This window comes from Callithrix jacchus, chromosome 4 (assembly GCF_049354715.1).
Source record: "Callithrix jacchus isolate 240 chromosome 4, calJac240_pri, whole genome shotgun sequence".
In the NCBI taxonomy this organism is placed as follows: Eukaryota; Metazoa; Chordata; class Mammalia; order Primates; family Cebidae; genus Callithrix; species Callithrix jacchus.
Window position 1 is genome coordinate 62,404,144 of NC_133505.1, and position 19,365 is coordinate 62,423,508.

General features: G+C 38.4%; 1 protein-coding gene across 50 annotated transcripts in view; it reads left to right on the top strand.

The window, feature by feature from the left end:
- The window catches only part of MLIP (muscular LMNA interacting protein), a 283,089-nt gene that overhangs the window by 152,417 nt on the left and 111,307 nt on the right, over positions 1–19,365 (top strand). For all 50 annotated transcript variants that reach the window (XR_013534304.1, XR_013534303.1, XM_078369389.1 and 47 more), the window contains one exon: positions 13,747–13,818. Coding sequence is in view for 48 of the 50 variants with exons in the window: in XM_078369389.1 (XP_078225515.1) it covers positions 13,747–13,818 (72 nt within the window). In the remaining 2 variants the exon portion in view is untranslated. The remainder of the gene's footprint in view (positions 1–13,746; positions 13,819–19,365) is intronic.

A 19,365-nucleotide genomic window follows, 5' to 3' on the forward strand; every position in this document is an offset into this window, starting at 1 on the left:
TCAAGTAGCTGGGATTATAGGTGTGTGCCACCATGCCTGGCTAATTTTTATATTTTTAGTAGAGACAGGGTTTCAACATGTTGGCCAGACTGGTTTTGAACTTCTGACCACAGTAATCACCTGCCTTGGCATCTTAAAGTGCTGGGATTACAGGTGTGAGCCACCATGCCCAGCCTACTTTTTGATCAACATCTATATTGTCCGAGCCTTTTTTTTTCCCTTGAAAAAGACTGAATGTTATAAAATCCACCCATGGAGTTGTCTCTGGGTCCCCAATCTGTTCTGCCTTCATTTATAAAAGAATTTAAATTTTTGAGACTGACTCAAGATGGCGCGGTGAGAACAACCCAGGATTGAAGCTCTCGGTGAACTACGGAGGGTGAGTCAGGGCCGCATTTCCAGATGGATCTTTGTTGCCCACAGAACAGGGAAATTCCCAGGTATAAAAGAGACATGGGATGCCAGTGCAGCGGCTTTTGCTGGTGCAGCTGGTGGCTGGTGCTACAGAGCAGCGGTGCTCCACAGCGCTCCGCACAAAGCACACTGTTCCAGGTGCCCTGTTTAACCAGCAATCTGAGACTTGAGAGGGCAGATGGGCATATCCATCTGATTGAACGGGACTTGGACAGTGAGCCAGGCCAGGAGATTTCAGGGAAACGGTGTTTGGGCCAGCGCAGTGGGACAAACAAAATGGCAATTTCAAACACTCCGGGTGGAGAGTTTCACTGCGGGCACAGCTGAACCCATGATGGTGCAGCTCGGTGCGGGAGGGGCGTCTGCCATTACCGAGGCAATCCATCCCTACTGAGGTTACACTCCTATTGCTGAGGCAACCCGCCACAACAGAGAGACTCCGCCGCAGGGTGTAGCCCGTGGCAGCAGGGCGGAGACTGCAGCAGCAGGGCAGAGCCTGCAGCAATAGGGCGGACCTCACACCAGCAGGGCAGAGCCTCGGCTGGCAAATAGTGACTAGACTGCCTCCTAGCTGGGCGGGACAGTGCAATGGACACTCATAAAGAAAGCCCCAAACCCCCAAGACAGAGCATCTGAGAAAAAAAGAGTTTTTTTATGAGTTCTGCTGCAGCAGAATTAAACGTAGCAGCCTAACAGCCCTGAATGAACAACAGAGCTCACAGCTCAGCACTTGAGCTCCTATAAAGTACAGACTGTCTCCTCAAGCAGCTCCCTGACCCCTCTATATCCAGAAGACTGACATTTGGCAGGCATCATTCTGGGACAAAGATAGCAGAAAGAAACTGATAGCATCCCTCACTGTTCTGCAGCAGCTATAGGTGCACCCCAGAAAAGCAGGGCCTGGAGTGGACCTCAGCAGTCGTACAGTGGAGGGGCTAGACTGGTAGAAGGAAAACCAAGTAACAGAAATACTTCATCATCAACAATCTGGGCGTCCACTCAGAGACCGACCCAATCGAAAAGTCAGCAACTACTCAGATGACAGGTGGATAAATCCACAAAGATGGGAAGAAACCAGCACAAAAAGGTGGAAAACACCTGAAACCAGAACACCTTGCTTCCTATAAAGGGCCAAAACTCCTCACCAGCAAGGGAACAAAGCTGGACGGAGAATGACTGTGACGAAATGATAGAATTAGACTTCAGTAGGTGGATAATGAGGAACTTTTGTGAGCTAAAAGAACATGTTTTAAATCAATGCAAAGAAACCAAGAACCTTGAAAAAAGATTTGAAAAAAGATTCGAGGAAATGACAACAAGAATGGATAACTTAGAGAGGAATATGAATGAATTGAAGGAGCTGAAAAACATAATATGAGAACTTCATGAAGCATGCACAAGTTTCAACAGCCGAATTGACCAAGCAGAAGAAAGAATATCAGAAGTTGAAGATCAACTCAATGAAATAAAACGAGAAACCAAGATTAGAGGGAAAAAAAGCAAAAAGGAATGAATAAAGTCTCCAAGAAATGTGGGACTATGTGAAGAGACCTAACCTACGTTTGATAGGTGTACCAGAATGTGATGAAGATAATGAATCCAAGCTAAAAAATACTCTTCAGGATATTATCCAGGAAAATTTTTCCCACCTAGCAAGACAGGCCAACACTCAAATGCAGGAAATACAGAGAACACCACTAAGATATTCCGCAAGAAGAGCAACCCCAAGGCACATAATTGTCAGATTCACTGGGGTTGAAATAAAGGAGAAAATACTAAGGGCAGCGAGAGAGAAAGGTCGGGTCACCCACAAAGGGAAGCCCATCAGACTCACAGCAGATCTCTCGGCAGAAACTCTACAAGCCAGAAGAGAGTGGGGGCCGATATTCAACATCCTTAAAGAAAAAATCTTTCAACCAGCCAAACTGAGCTTCATAAGTGAAGGAAAAATAAAATCCTTCGCGAACAAGCAAGTTTTCAGATTTTTGTCACAACCAGGCCTGCTATACAAGATCTCCTGAAAGAGACACTACACATAGAAAGGAACAACCAGTACCAGCCATTCCAAAGTCACACTAAATTCTAAAGAGCATCAACATAATGAAGAATCTACATCATCTAATGGGCAAAACGGCCAGCTAGCATCAAAATGGCAGTATCAAATTCACACATAACAATATTAACCCTAAATGTAAATGGACTAAATGCACCAATCAAAAGACACAGACTGGCAAATTGGATAAAAATCCAAAACCCATCAGTGTGCTGTATCCAGGAAACCCATCTCACATGTAAGGATACACAAAGGCTCAAAATAAAGGGATGGAGGAAGATTTACCAAGCAAATGGAGAGCAAAAAAAAGCAGGAGTTGCAATTCTCATCTCTGATTAAATAGACTTTAAAGCAACAAAGATCAAAAGAGACAAAGAAGGACATTACATAATGGTAAAAGGATCGATACAATAAGAAAAGCTAATGATCCTAAACATATATGGACCCAATACAGGAGCACCCAGTTACATGAGGCAAGTTCTTAATGACTTATAAAGAGACTTAGACTCCCACACAACAATAGTGGGAGACTTTAACACTCCACTGTCAATATTAGACAGATCAACCAGACAGAAAATCAACAAGGATATCCAGGGCTTGAACTCAGACCTGGAACAAGCAAACCTGATAGACATTTACAGAACTCTCCACCCCAAATCCACAGAATATACATTCTTCTCAGCACCACATCATACCTACTCTCAAATTGACCACAAAATTGGAAGTAAAGCACTCCTCAGCAAATGCAAAACAACTGAAATCATAACAAACAGTCTCTCAGACCATGGTGCAATCAAGTTAGAGCTCAGAATTCAGAAACAAACTCAGAACTGCACAGCTTCATGGAAACTGAACAACTGGCTCTTGAATGTTGACTGGATAAACAATGAAATGAAGGCAGAAATAAAGAAGTTCTTCGAAACCAATGAGAATGAAGAACACAACATGCCAGAATCTCTGGGATACATTTAAAGCAGTCTCTAGAGGAAAATATAGCAATAAGTGCCCATATGAGGAGAATGGAGAGATCCAAAATTGACACCCTATCGTCAAAATTGAAAGAGCTAGAGGAGCAAGATCAAAAAAACTCAAAACCTAGCAGAACAAAAGAAATAACTAAGATCAGAGCTGAACTGAAGGAGATAGAGACACGAAAAACCCTTCAAAAAATCAATAAATCCAAGAGCTGGTTTTTTGAAAAGATCAATAAAATAGACAGACCACTAGCCAGATTGATAAAAAAGAAAAGAGAGAACAACCAAATAGATGCAATAAAAAATGACAAAGGGGAAATCACCACAGATTCCACAGAAATTCAAACCATCATCAGAGAATACTACAAACAACTCTATGCACATAAACTAGTAAGCCTGGAAGAAATGGATAAATTCCTGGACTCCTGTGTCCTCCCAAGTGTAAACCAGGAGGAAGCTGGAAGTATGAATAGACCAATAACAAGGTCCGAAGTTAAGGCAGCAATTAAGAGCCTACCACACAAAAAAAGCCCAGGTCCAGATGGGTTCACAGCCGAATTCTACCAGACACACAAAGAGGAGCTAATACCATTCCTTCTGAAACTATTCCAAATAATCCAAAAAGAGGGAATCCTTCCCAAATCATTTTATGAGACCAACATCATCCTGATACCAAAACCTGGCAGAGACCCAACAAGAAAAGAAAACTTCAGTCCAATATCCATGATGAACATAGATGCAAATATCTTCAATAAAACACTGGCAAGCCGATTGCAAGAGCAAATCATAAAACTTATCCATCATGATCAAGTAGGATTCATCCCGGGGATGCAAGGCTGGTTCAACATACGCAAGTCTATCAACGTAATTCACCACATAAACAGAACCAAAAACAAAAACCACGATTATCTCAATTGATGCAGAGAAGGCATTCGACAAAATTCAACAGCCCTTTATGCTAAAAACCCTCAATAAACTCGGTATCAGTGGAATGTATCTCAAAGTAATAAAAGCTATTTATGACAAACCAACAGCCAATATCATACTGAATGGGCAAAAACTGGAAGCATTCCCTTTGAAATCCGGCACTAGACAAGGATACCCTCTTTCACCACTCCTATTCAATATAGTACTGGAAGTTCTAGCCAGAGCAAGCAGGCAAGAAAAAGAAATAAAGGGTATTCGAATAGGAAAGGAGGAAGCCAAATTGTCTCTATTTGCAGATGACATGATAGTATACCTAGAAGACCCCATCACCTCAGCCCAAAAACTACTGAAACTGATAAGCAACTTCAGCAAAGTCTCAGGATATAAAATCAATGTGCAAAAATCACAAGCATTCGTCTACACCAATAACAGACTTGAAGAGAGCCAAATCAAGAAGGAACTGCCATTCACAATTGCTACAAAAAGAATAAAATACCTAGGAATACAACTCACAAGGAACGTAAGGGACCTCTTCAAGGAAAACTACAAACCACTGCTCAACGAAATCAGAGAGGACACAAACAGATGGAGAAACATTCCATGTTCATGGTTAGGAAGAATCAATATCATGAAAATGGCTATACTGCCCAAAGTAATTTACAGAATCAATGCTATACCCATCAAGCTACCATTGACTTTCTTCACAGAACTGGAAAAAACCGCCATGAACTTCATATGGAACCAAAAGAGAGCCCGCATAGCCAAGTCAATTCTAAGCAAAAAGAACACAGCGGGGGCCATCACACTAGCCATGTGCAGAAAGCAGAAACTGGACCCCTTCCTGACACCTTACACTAAAATTAACTCCAGATGGATTAAAGACTTAAACATCAGACCTGGCATCATAAAAACCCTAGAAGAAAATCTAGGCAAAAACATCCAGGACATAGGAGTAGGCGAGGACTTCATGAACAAAACACCAAAAGCATTGGCAACAAAAGCTAAAATAGACAAATGGGACCTAATCAAACTCCACAGCTTCTGCACAGCAAAAGAAACAGTCACTAGAGTGAATTGGCAATCAACAGAATGGGAAAAAATTTTTGCAGTTTACCCATCTGACAAAGGGCTGATATCCAGAATTTACAAAGAACTCAAACAGATTTACAGGAAAAACACAAGCCCATTCAAAAATGGGCAAAGGATATGAACAGACACTTTACGAAAGAAGACATATATGAGGCCAACAATCATATGAAAAAATGCTCATCATCACTGGTCATTAGAGAGATGCAAATCAAAACCACATTGAGATACCATCTCACGCCAGTTAGAATGGTGATCATTAAAAAATCTGGAGACAACAGATGCTGGAGAGGATGTGGCGAAATAGGAACACTTTTACACTGTTGGTGGGAGTGTAAATTAGTTAAACCATTGTGGAAGACAGTGTGGCGATTCCTCAAGGCCTTAGAAATAGAAATTCCATTTGACCCAGCAATCCCATTACTGGGTATATATCCAAAGGACTATAAATCATTCTACTATAAGGTCACATGCACACGAATGTTCATTGCAGCACTGTTTACAATAGCAAAGACCTGGAATCAACCCAAATGCCCATCGATGATAGACTGGACTGGGAAAATGTGGCATATATACACCATGGAATATTATGCAGCAATCAGAAATGATGAGTTCGTGTCATTTGTAGGGACATGGATGAATCTGGAGAACATCATTCTCAGCAAACTGACACAAAAACAGAAAATGAAATACTGCATATTCTCACTCATAGGCGGGTGATGAAAAATAAGAACACATGGACACAGGGAGGGGAGTACTAAACACTGGGGTCTATTGGGGGGAAAAGGGGAGGGCCAGTGGGGGGGAGCTGGGGAGGTATAGCCTGGGGAGAAATTCCAAATGTGGGTGAAGGGGAGAAAGGAAGCAAAACACACTGCCATGTGTGTACCTATGCAACTGTCTTGCATGTTCTGCACATGTACCCCAAAACCTAAAATGCAATAAAAAATTTTAAAAAAATTTACATATTTATCCTAGTGAGTTATCATGGGGTTCCATATGGAAATTGGGACGAACATTACATGAAAGCCTCATATCGTCTGTTACTTACTGAAGATAGTCTGAAGATTAGTTTGAATTATAAAGAGTCTCCGTTGATTTGGGCACATAGCTTGTTTAGGGAACAAGTTGAGAGCTATTTGATATTTCATAAAACTTTGTAGATGATTTTTTATTCACAGAAGTCTCCTTCCTTTAAGGCATAAAAACCTTCCCAAATACATCACTCTGAAAACTTGGTGGCAGCAGTCTGTATGTGACTGTCTCCATTTCTACAGAACAACATGCAATTTGCAAAACGAACAATATGGAATGTGTCTGCATGAGCTAAAATAATTAATCTGGGTTCAAAAAAGTCCATTTAATAAATATGTATTGAGTACCGAATAGGTGTGCTTTTCAAAGCTGTGAGGATATTGCAACAAACCAAATCTGCAATGATGCTTGTTTAAAGATAGTTCATATTCTTTGGTGGAAGAGAAACAATCAACAATAACCCCTCCAAATAAGTAAATTATCTTGTGTGTCAGAAGGTCATATATGTCACGGAGAACAGCAAAGCCCTGATTCTCAAGGGAAATAGAGAAGGCATGGTGTCACAAGTTATGCTGAGTTATTGGGATAGGTATCTTTGGGAAGGTAACACCCAAAGAGGTGATACTCCTTTAGAAAGTATAGTGAGGAAAATACTCTGAGATCACAGAGTGCTTGACAGGTACAAAGAATATATTCTTGGCTAGTGGTGAGGAACAGGATGTTGAGGTTGTCAGAGGGAGATGTAACTGGGAGCCGTATCCTGTAGGAGGGTCTTGTGGATCACTCTTTGATCTTTGATTATTACTTTAAGTAAGATAGTAAGTTTTTGGAGGGTTTTGAATAGATAAGTGACACAGTTTTAACTAACTGCTAGATAAGAATAGACCATGAGAGGATGAAAGTTAAAGTTTAAGCTGGGAGAACTTAGAAGCCTATTGCTACAATCTAGGTGGGTGATGATGGTGACTGTTGTCAAGTTACAGCAATGAGGGTGTAGATAAGATTTCCATTATGTTTTGTAGGAAGAATAACAAACATTCACCAAACATCAGAGCTATTATGTGAAATGGGGAAAAAACCCAGCTGAAACTAGCCTTATGTGCTTTCTTATTTTGTTTTTTTCTTTTTATCTCCCTGTCATTTACTCTACTCCCTTCACAAAGTTCTTGGGAATCCTTGAGTTTCCAGGATTCTTTCATCTTTGCTGTCTATCACTTCAACCTCTATACTAACCAGTTCTGTGTGCCACTCCCTGTGCTTCTCTCCAGCTAGCCTCTCCGAATTGATCCTAGAAATGGTACACACTCAGGTGTCAATGACTGACGAGAGCTGCTCTTCCTCTCCAGCCCTGTACTCTCTGGGGGGATTTGTATTTCCAGGGGAGTGCACTGTGTAACTCAAGCAACAGAACTGTCAAATATAAAAACGGGGATCAAGATAATGCAGCAGATGTTTTAGGTTCACATCATGAAGAAAGATGACTTCAAAAATCTGTGTTGGAAATGTTCTCAGCGTATGCTTGGAGTGGTGGAAGAGGGTCTTTAATCAGAGAGGCTTGTCTAGGACTGGAACCATAGACAAAGAACTAAACATTTGTGTTTTTTTAATGTCTTTGAATCTTGTTGTAATTTTCATTTAGATATTTCAAGTCAACAAATATTTACTGAACATCTCTTCTCTGCCAGGTTTGTATTAGGTGTTGAAAATAAAAGGAGAAATAATATAAAATCTCTCCTCTAAAAGATCTAGCAGGCAGATGGGGATGGCAAAGTATAATATAATGAAATAAAATTATACATTTAGGGTGTTAGACAAACGAAAAGCTAAATCAGGGATATAAGGATCCTGGGAAGGAAGTTGTCCTGGGAAGTTTTCTCAGTTGGTACGTTGCCCATCTGCCTTACCAGGCAGTTTTTAACAGCTCTGTCCTTCACCTCTAGCTTTTCCATTATCAGGATCGTTATAGATTGTGCTCTGCTGGTAATCCAGCTATAAGGAAGTGTCTGGGCAATCTTCTATGAATTGGATCAGAGCTTGGGTTGTGCTTTCATCTCAGGGAGATTCTGACTCAGGCAACGTAGACATGGTCACCAAGGAGCAGAAAGTGTACATGTAGAGTGATGCACTCCTATCCACCCAGGAATGCTCTGGAATAAGCTGAACATGGTGGTAGGGAAGTTCTTTGCCAGGGTTTCCTTATCCCATTGTTTATATAATCCAAGTTTCTTTCATTTACTGCAGCAGTCTCCTACCTTTTTGGCACTGGGGGCCAGTTTCATGGAAGACAGTTTTTCCATGGGTTGGGGGGGGGGTTGGGATGGTTTTGGGATGAAACTGTTCCACTTCAGATCATCAAGCATTAGATTCTCATAAAGAACACGCAACCTAGATCCTTTGCTTGCGTGGTTCACAATAGGGTTTACATTCCTATGAGAACCTAATGCTACTGCTGATCTCCTAGGAGGTGGCGCTTAGGTGGTCATGCATGCTCACCTGCTGTTCACTTCTTGCTGTTTGGCCCAATTCTTGATAGGTACCAGTCTATGGTCCGGGGGTTAGGGGCCCTGATTTACTGCACTTAAAGTGTAACTATACCCCTGATTCTCAAGGCAATTAACATAGTTCACTTTGTGGCCTCATGGATCTTTATTACTAGAGCCTGTGGTGGAATTTTAGGCATCAGCAGTAGGATATATGACCATGGAGGAAAGTATTTTCTGAAGGGGCAGAATGTGTTTTTGCTACTCTAACCTTCAAATCTAGCATTTTATTGCAGCTAGCAACTAGCATTGCCTATAAACAGGATTAGCTCTGGTAAACATAAATAATAAAGTGCCATTTTGTTTTCGAAGTCTAAACTTTGCCCTGCACCATGCAGAAGATATTTAAGAAATACTTATTGAATGTTAACTGAAAGCATAGATCACAAATTGGAGAGAATCAATAGGTATTATTGCATTGTTTGCCAGATTTCAGGTTTAGGCTGGTCATTTTTACCTCCTATGATTAGCTAATGTTTGTTCTAACCCTGTAATTCCATATACTATAATTCAAGTTTTCTAAAATTAGAATGATTAATAATTTTAAACCAAAAAGGAAAATGAGTGAATTTGGTTTAGTACCTGGAACCCTTGGAATGCTTAAAAGGAGCTATGTTCCAAATTAGAATACAAAATTTATATTTAGATTGAGTACATATTGTTAAGAGAACCTAGAGGAAGGACAGTGGACTCAAAACATATCTTTTATGGCAACAAATGGGATTCTTAGACTGAAAAGAGAATGGTATGTACATTTTAGAGGAGTAGTGCATGTCATGTAGTAGGTACTCAATAAATATTTTTTGGTCAGGCATGGGGGCTCACGCCTGTAATTCCAGCACTTTGGGAGGCTAAGGCAGGAGGATAGCTTAAACCTAAGAATTCAAGACAATCTGAACACCATGATAAGAACCCATCTATACAAAAAAATAAAAATAATAATAAATTAGCTGGGTATGGTGCCACATGCCTGTACTACCAGGTGCTCTGGAGGCTAAGGTGGAAGAATTGCTTGAGCTCGGGAGGTAGAGGCTGCAGTAAGTCATGACTGTACCATGGCTCTCTGGCCTAGGCAACAGAGAAGGATGTTATTTCAAAAAAAAAAAAAAAAGAAGAAAAGAAAAGAAAGAGAAAGAAAATATTTCTTGAATGAATACATTAGTTGAACATTTCATATTCAAATAGATTTACAGGATCAGTTAATGTCCATCAGTTGGAAGAACCCAGTGGCAGGAACTCCCAGTCCTTAGTATATGATTTGAGTGAAGATAAAAATGACACATCTAACAAAATGTTTCATGAAATAATCTAAAAATTCTTATCTTTATTGCTTACAATGACAAACCCAATCTAATCAGATAAAACTTGATAAAGATAATGCCTACAGCCCTATTTTTGGGTCTAAAAAAGTATAAATAAGGACATTTATAGGATGTAGCTCTCGGGAAATGTTTTGAAAAATGATGAAAGAATTAGGAATTTAGGTGATAGCCTACTCAGTATCATCCAACAATATGAAGTAACTCCAGCCTCCATTCTTGCATATTTTTAAACTCTCCACAAGAACTAAGGAGATGATCCCAATTATTATCTTCATTACATTAATTGAGTTTATTGTCAGTATCATGGAGGTGATGATTATATTTTACTATGTGCTAAAAACACCTCTAGTTAATCATGTTTTATAATTTTCAGGAATATTATCAGAGGAGAGCAATGAGGGTGGTGGAATTCTGCACTTGAGTATCAGGGAGTTGGTGAACGCAGCAATATAATTGTCATGCAGAAGAGAGCTTTTGACATGAGTCATGATTTCAAGTACAGGGAAATAGGACTAATGAGATAAGTTAGCAGGAAGCATATTTTGGTTCAATGTAGGGGAGAATTTTGTACTAATTCTAATAATTAGACCTGAATGTGTTGCCTTGGGAGGCAAGCAAGCATTCATTTGGCTACTAAACAGAACAGGGATTCATGTCTCAGAAGAGGAGGTTGAACCAATGACCTTCAATATCACTTTTTATTGTAAGATTCTGTGACATTTTGTGTGCAATAACAAGACATGTCTCTGTACAGGCTTTCCCAGCTATATTCCTTAGGGAATTTGAGGATAGGAGAACAAACATTGTAAATGATTGCGCATCCTGAAGGAAGAGGCAAGGGCATTTGTAGATATGTGTATATTTGTTGGGCTAGAGTGGGCATGTCCAAATTTCAGCTATGACTTACATGTACTAGTTGGTCACCTTCAATTAGTTATTTAACATTTCTGTACCTCAGTTTCCATTTACAGAAAGGAGATAGTATAGTATCTACCTAATAGCTTTGTAGTGACGAGTGAGCTAATTCATATGAAGCTTTTAGAATGGTACCTGGCTCATAGTGATTGTTAGATACTGTTATTATTATGATTGCAACCAAAATTAAATTAATGCTTCATAAAACCATCATAGAGTGAGGTGGTATATTTTATTCTGCATTACATGTATGTTTAGGTATTCTTTGGAATAAAATGTTATAGAGAAAGCATGTATATTGGACACAGGCAGGCTCTTTATGGGCTGCGTGGTCTTGGACAAGTCATTTGACCTCTGCTTTTCTTAATAACTCTCTAGTTATAGGGCTGCTGTAAAATTAAGTGAGTAATAGAAATAAATGTCAGCATAGTAATAAATGTCAGCTCCTATTGCCCATGGAAAGATAGTATTTCAATTTCAATCATTATTCAAATATATTGTTGTCTAGAGACCACAGCAGTGCAGGGTCGATTTAGTAACTTAGGGCTTGAAGCGACCTGAAACATCTTCCAGCAATTGCCCCTCATGTAGGAGATGGGAGTGTAGGTTTCTTCAGAGTTGAGAGACTTGCAGAAAGCCACATAGCTTCTTCCTATGAGGGAGAAGAGCTCTATGGTAGAGGGAAAGTAGAAGATAAGTAAACATTCAGAGTACATTCTTTGGCGAAAAAGTGTGCAACTTCTGAGCTCTTGTGCATGTTTAGCTGAGTGTGTTTGTGAATGAATGTGTGTGTGTCTGTATGTGAGTACATATGTATAGATGTACATATTCCTGTGTATGAATGAGAGTCTGTAAGTGAGCATGTGTTTGTAAGTAGGAATAAGTAGGAATTGTTAGTGACTGATCATCTGGCTAGGGTTAATTTCTTTCTTTTTTTTTTTTTGAGATGGAGTCTTGCTCTGTTGCCCAGACTGGAGTACAGTGGCTCGATCTTGGCTTACTGCAACCTTTGCCTCCTGGGTTTGAGACATTCTTCTGCCTCAGCCTCCTGAGTAGCTGGAACTACAAGTGTGCACTACCACACCCAGCTAATTTTTGTATTTTTAGTAGAGATGGAGTTTTGCCATATTGGCTAGGCTGGTCTCAAACTCCTGACCTTGTGATCCGCTTGCCTTGGCCTCCCAAAGTGCTGGGATCACAGGCATCAGCCACCGCACACAGCCTGCTAGTGGGACTTTTTATGTCACTTGTTGAAATGCAGCCCTTGGGTTGCTAATTCCTTTTCATTATCTCTAAGGCAGTATACCAAGAAAAGAAATAAAACAGTAAAATAAAAAAAAAAAAGAAAGAAAGACTGCCTTCTGCTGTTAGCTAGATGTTGACTTTCTGTTGGGTCTGGCACTTTGATTCCTAACGACTTCAGCATTTTTCTAAGGAAAATGAAGGTTCTAGCCTCTTACCTTCACCACCCTGTTTAAAGAAAGTTTCCTTCAATTACATCTTTAAAACCCAAGTTTCAGTTTTATTTGATGGCACTGTCTTCTGCAGACACTTTGGTTTGCTTTTGAAGATACTAAGATAGCCTGGAGCTCCGTGCCAATTTCCTCACTGGTTCTGGCCACTGGGGAAGTTATCTGAGACAAGGGCATCTGAAGTGACAGGAGCCTTGAACTGAGTTAAGCAACTGGAGACTCAGAGCAGTATCAAAACTGAGTTTTTGATTATGCATTTTAATTCTGATTTCTACAGCTTCCTCATGGTTGCCCGCCCCCAAATATTCTACAACACTGAACTGTACTATTCTGAGTCGTACTTAACACTTAAGAAGTTTTAGCATTTGCTTCATTAACATAATTGTTAGAAAGTGCAGATGAGATTTTAAAAAGTAGTTTAAGATCAAGAGCATGTGCTTTTTGTTTTTCTTTAGAGAGTTACATTGCTGATATTATTTATGTTCAAATTATTGACTACTTTGCTGCTTGTATAAAAAATGGCTGCTAAATTTTATGTTTTTTGATCTTTGTTTTTGTGGATGCAGGAAAATCATTAAGAGCTCAATCACACTTATTGGCATAATATTTGTTATTTGTACACTCTAAAAAAGAAACATTCCTTTGAGGATTAAGCAGAACCACGGTCCTGTCATCATGTATAGAATAATACTTGTCTGAGGGCATAATGCTAATGAAACGTTTATGTATAACTTTGTGTAAAGGAAGTTTTTAAGTTCTGAAACTGAGTAGCATGTAATTGCCTGTAATCTCTAGGCTGATATTTTACTGTGGCATTTCTTTGCTTCTCACTCTAATAAAATATTAACATGGTAAACTAATTTTTTCTGTCAGAAACTAGTTGTTCAGCATAATAACCCTTTTCTTCATTTGATAATGTGTCATTTAACTGGGTAGAACTGTCTGAAAATTATGTCATATTCCTTCCTGTTTTCATCTCTACTCTTGCTTTCTGGTTGCCCATTCTAGCAATACAAGACCAAGTCAAGCTACAAGGCTTTTGCAGCAATCCCTACAAACACATTGCTTTTGGAACAGAAGGTCAGTGTTGGCTCAAAAACAGTGAATTTTACATTTCTAATGTGATTTTTAAAATGTTTTCTAAAATTTCTGTTGGGAAGATTTGTGTTTTAAAGTTCTGCCTTTACTAAAATAACATTCTGCTCTTAGTTTAGGATGATGTGATGAAAACATTTTGATGAATATAATTGGAGACATTACTGGTTATCAATAGAGGCTGAGTATGAGTCTAGAGATGTTTAGTTCACTGTCAAGCAGCTTTGGGAAGCTTGATTCAGATTTAGATAGATCCCTGTTCTTTGGAATTTTAAATAATTATTATATTCAAGAACTTTCATATCTATCCACATTGATTGAAAGAATTGAGGTGAAATGGAATTATTTGTGAACAGTTGGCCACATTGGTTGTTGACTGGTCCAAACTTGGTGACTAAGCAGTAGCTTCCACCATTGTACTATACTGATACTCACGATGTTATAGCTGAGTTTTCAACTTAGCCTCATAGATTTCATTGTGAACTAAACCTCTTCATCCATTCTTGCCAGCCAGTGATCCTTCTTTCATGAATGGAAGGGAAGATTGAGATGACTCTCAATGACCCAACTGCTTTCACATGGCTCCAGGAGTTTTTTGCTTTGCTATTAAGGGTCACTAATAATAAAATTATCAGTTGCTACATAAGTAGGTACATTAAATTAAATCCTCTTGTTTAATAAATATATTGCACATGTTTAAATGAAAGTACAATAGAACACTGATATCAGAATCAAAGTGAAATGAGCTACCAAGACTGTGAAATTATTCACTTCATATTTTATATTTATGATTATGTATTTAGTCAATTCATTTCTCAGTGTACTACAACCTTTTTTTTCTGTGTAATTATAATGTTTCAAAGACCGTTACTATAATTTATCAAAATGTTGTTTGTGAGCCAGGTGGTATTTTGGTCCCTGGTTTATAAATCTACATTCTTATTCTATTAGCATGATCTGGGGGTAAAACCTTTGTAAGATCTCTTGTCTAATAAGTAGGAATTGTTAGTGGAATAAGTAATGTACATTACTACTGGACTAGTTACTACCAGTAATTGGTGGACATCAATTCCAAATTATACATAGGTGGTGTCCAATTTGTGTTCAGTATGTGTAAGTGCTTTGAACTGGTGGTTCACTAGGCTGCAGGAAAATCTGCAGCTTTTTCTCTAGCATCAATCCTGAATTTCTGCACCTTATTGCCTGTTAAAAGATGAGACAGGACTAAAACATGGATTTCAGGAGACTTCAGGAAGATGTGGAAAGGGACACTTTCCCATTGTCCCTTATTCTACACCCTAGGGCCATAATGGTGGGAGATGGTGGCAGGGTTCCCACACAACAGACTCTCTGCCTATTTTGGATGGCTGTTTCTGGAATCTGGTCACAAGTGCATGCTTTCACAGATACAGAAGAATCACTATCCATCAGCAGTGAGGCACAGAGGAGTTGAGGAGCCTGCTCTCATCTTTGTCCTTCCCTCATGCTTGTCTCACCTCATCTAGGCACATTCTCCTGGAACTATGTGTGGCTACTATGTTAATTTCCTGTTTAGAAAAATGACAGCTAATTCTTTCTGAAAATCTTTTATGAGATAAGACTAGATGTCAGTACTGTTTCCAGAGTCTCTGTCTATTATGTTTCCAAAATTCTCTTCCAATTAACTGAATTATAGAGTTTATAATGTATTCATTAGTCAATAAAAATGAAGAATCATTAGTTCAATTTCCAATTTCATTACAATCCATTTCATAAATATGTATGGTGGTATTGATGTGTATTTAGCCTATTATACAAGTTCATATTGAATGGCTTTATGTTTTTAATTTTAAATAAAACATTCTTTAGGAAAATTATTACTTCTGTTTTTCATACAAAAAGTATAAATATATCTAAATTTAACATAATGTTATTGTAGAGGGTGCTGGATTATTGTATTAGTACTAGCAGAGGTTATTGTCTCTTGGCCAATATGAATTGGTTTTGAACCATAAATATTTAATTCATTCAAAGGTCACAGATGTGATGTGTATTTTTTTTCTTTAGGTCCTTTAAATTATTCCACATATTTTATGCTGGCTTTCCCATTATGTGTTCCTCAATAAGAAATTTTACTATTTAAGAATTTTAAAATATCAAAGTCTTATCTAAAGTTTTTATGAGTTACCTCCATTTTCAATAACATTTCTTGAATGATGTTGTATTGCTTCTTTCAGTATTACTGTTTTAAAATGTAAATCTGGCAATTTAGTCCTTTATTCCCCTCTGTTTATACAATAGACTTTATCTTATGCCATTGATATCAAAGAGATTTATTTCTGAACTGAGTGGGAAAATTAGGACTATAATCTTCAAGAACTCATCTATTTCTGGAAGAATAAAAATATTGGAATCTTTTAAATCATAGAAGCTGTTCTGAGATCCCTTTGAGATCACACAGAACACCACAATTCAGGGATAGGATAATGCTGTAGACTCATTATAATACTTGGGTAGGGTCCATGCTGTAGAATGCCTTGAAGCTGGAGCTAACAAAATAATTCATGGTCTTAGCTATTTCAACAATTAATTATCTCTCCAACCAGATTATACCCATGGTGGGTATCTTATGCCACATTTTGTTCTACAGCATATAGTATAATTAATGAGTACCCAGATTTACTTTTTTAAAAAATGCTATTTTTTAAAGCAAGATTTTCTCCAAATTGAAATACAGGCACCCCTTGCAGTGAGACATTAAGCTCTCATTGAATTACTGGATTGTTTCCAGCTTTAATCACCCCTGGATGAGGCCCATCATTTTTAAAAGAGTACACTTTGTTGGCAGGGAGCATGAGGTTTTGGGTTCCTCTGTAATTTATTTTCTGAAACAAAATTTAAATTTATAGCTTATTCCACATTTTATCATTTTTGTCCTGTGAACCTTTAGGAAGGAAGCATTTGTAGCTTAGGTTTTAAATAAGGAGTTACAGGGAGAGATAAATGTAAGGTGTGATTTTTATTGTGTTGGCTTCATCAGGGTCTTTGGCTTAATTTCCTGCCAATAATCATTGTCTCCAAGAATGACAGAAGGATGAAATACTAATGATTATAAAGTAATCAGATTACCTTATATTGTGACTGTCCATAGACTTTGTTACAATATGTTCAACAATGTACTGAGGTCTATAGATAAAATAACTTTGATATAGACTTTATTTTTAGTCTTTTTATTAGTCTGTTTTCACTCTGCTGATAAAGAGGTTTAATTGGGCCTACAGTTCCACATGGCTGGGGACATCAAAATTATGGTGGGAGGTGAAAAGCACTTCTTACATGGTGGCAGCAAGAGAAAATGAGGAAGAAGCAAAAGCAGAAACCCCTGATAAACCCATCAGATCTCTGAGACTTACTCATTATCATGAAGATAACATTGGAAAGACCAGGCCCCCATAATTCAATTACTTCTCCCTGGGTCTCTCCCACAACACATGGGAATTCTGTGAAATACAACTCAAGTTGAGATTTGGGTGGGGACCATATCAGTCTTGATGTGTATATTGCTGTCTTTCTCAGAGAGTGTTAAAGATTTCTCTTTCATTGACTAGTTTTCTTCTTATCATCTGAGTCTGAGAGCAATAGGCAAAAAGTTAAACAGTTAGGCACATATTAATATTCCAAGTAAACAGATTATTATTTTTATCATGCAGTTGTCTCAAGGAAGAGAGAATGAAGAAATATTTCCATCAAATCAAATAATAGGCATCTTTATTGTCTTACCAATATTTTTCCATGAAAATAAAAGTTTTTTTCCTTGAATGTAGTTTAAATTTTCTGTTTCCCTCCTCGTATTTCTGAGGATAAAATTAGGGCTGGGGCTAGGTACAGGGTTCTTAACAAATGGCCTTGCTATCTGCCATTTTCATGATATGTTTAATTCATAAGAGGTGTGTACTTGACAGAAGAATGCTGGAGCAGCTCAGCTGTATATGTAGCAAAAGATAATTACAGGTTTAATCCTTTAAATGAAAAGTGATAGGATAAACATATTTTTTTCTGGTGCAGGGAATATAAAATTAGTTACTTGAACAGCTAATAAAAATGATGGCATAAAAAGAGAAAGGCAAAATTTTGATATATCCTGTCAGCTGCCAAGTCTATTTATTCTACGTTGCCTCTTTGATTTTTTTGTTTCATTTTTTTCTGAGAAGGGGTCTTGCTATTTTGCCCAGGCTAGATTTGAACTCCTAGCCTCTAGCAATCCTCTTGCCTCAGCCTCTTGAGTAGCTGGGACTATAGGTATGCACCACCACACCCAGCTTAGTTGCCTATTTAATTTTTTAAAGCATGAGTTGGTAGACTCTAATCTCATTAAACATATGTCCTTAGGTGAGAGTATTTTAAAATATCTTTATTTCTTGGCCACATATAGTGGCTCATGCCTGTAATCCCACACTTGGGGAGGTTGAAATGGGTGGATTACCTGAGGTCAGGCGTTCGAAATCAGCCTGGCCAACATGGTGAAACCCTGTTTCTACTGGAAATAAAAAAAAAGTTTATCTGGGTGTGGTGGCAGGAGCCTGTAATCACAGCTACTCTGGAGGCTGAGGCAGGAGAATCACTTGAATCTGGGAGTCAGAGGTTGCAGTGAGCTGAGATTGTACCACTGCACTCCAGCCTGGGTGACAGTGAGACTCGGTCTCAAACAAAAAGAATCCTTTTATGTCTTAAAAATTTAACAAAACCTTATTACTAATTTAGCACATGGTCTATATTAGAGAAACATTGCTTGATTTAGATTTTAATACAAGAGGCAAATGTGTTTCCAATTTCTTTAACAGTAGAGAAGAGCCCAGGACTCAAATCTATGGTAACTAGTTCTCAGGTAGTTGTCTAATATGTGCATAATTTTAAAGAAATACTTATCAAATTGCATTTAATCATGCATATTTATTGCTTTCCTTCCCTATCTTGAACTTTTTGAGGAGATAGATATGCTATATTCTTCATTAGATGTTCATTGAATAAAAGTTTAGTTTGGGGCCAGGTAAGTCTCTAAAATTCCAATTTTATTCTACTAGACCTTAAGGCAAATTTTTGCTCATAGGCATATAAAAATAAAGTAGACTATTGTATGCCAATGAAAACAACAATAACAAAGAGTCTTTCTTTACGACAGATTAAGCCTCATCAATTCTACTTCCGTGGAAAAGCTTATAGAACCGCCTTCTGCTAGAAGGGAAGTAAGCTGTCACCTTTTGAAGATTAGACAATACAGTCACAATGACTGCCATATTGAATACTCTAGTGTATCAGACATTGAGCTAAGTGCTCTTTCGTCTTCACAACTCTGTGAAGAATTTGATGCTCAAAGAAGCCAAGTACATTCCCTAAAGCATCAGGGTTACTAAGTTCCTAAATTGGGCCTCAGAAGAGATCTGGTTGGCTCTCAGCCTTCCGTTTGTTACCCTACAGTGACATCAGCTAGCTTCAGTGAATTACTGAGCAAGGGATGCTGATATGGGATCCCTGCCTACAACGCTTTTTTTCAAT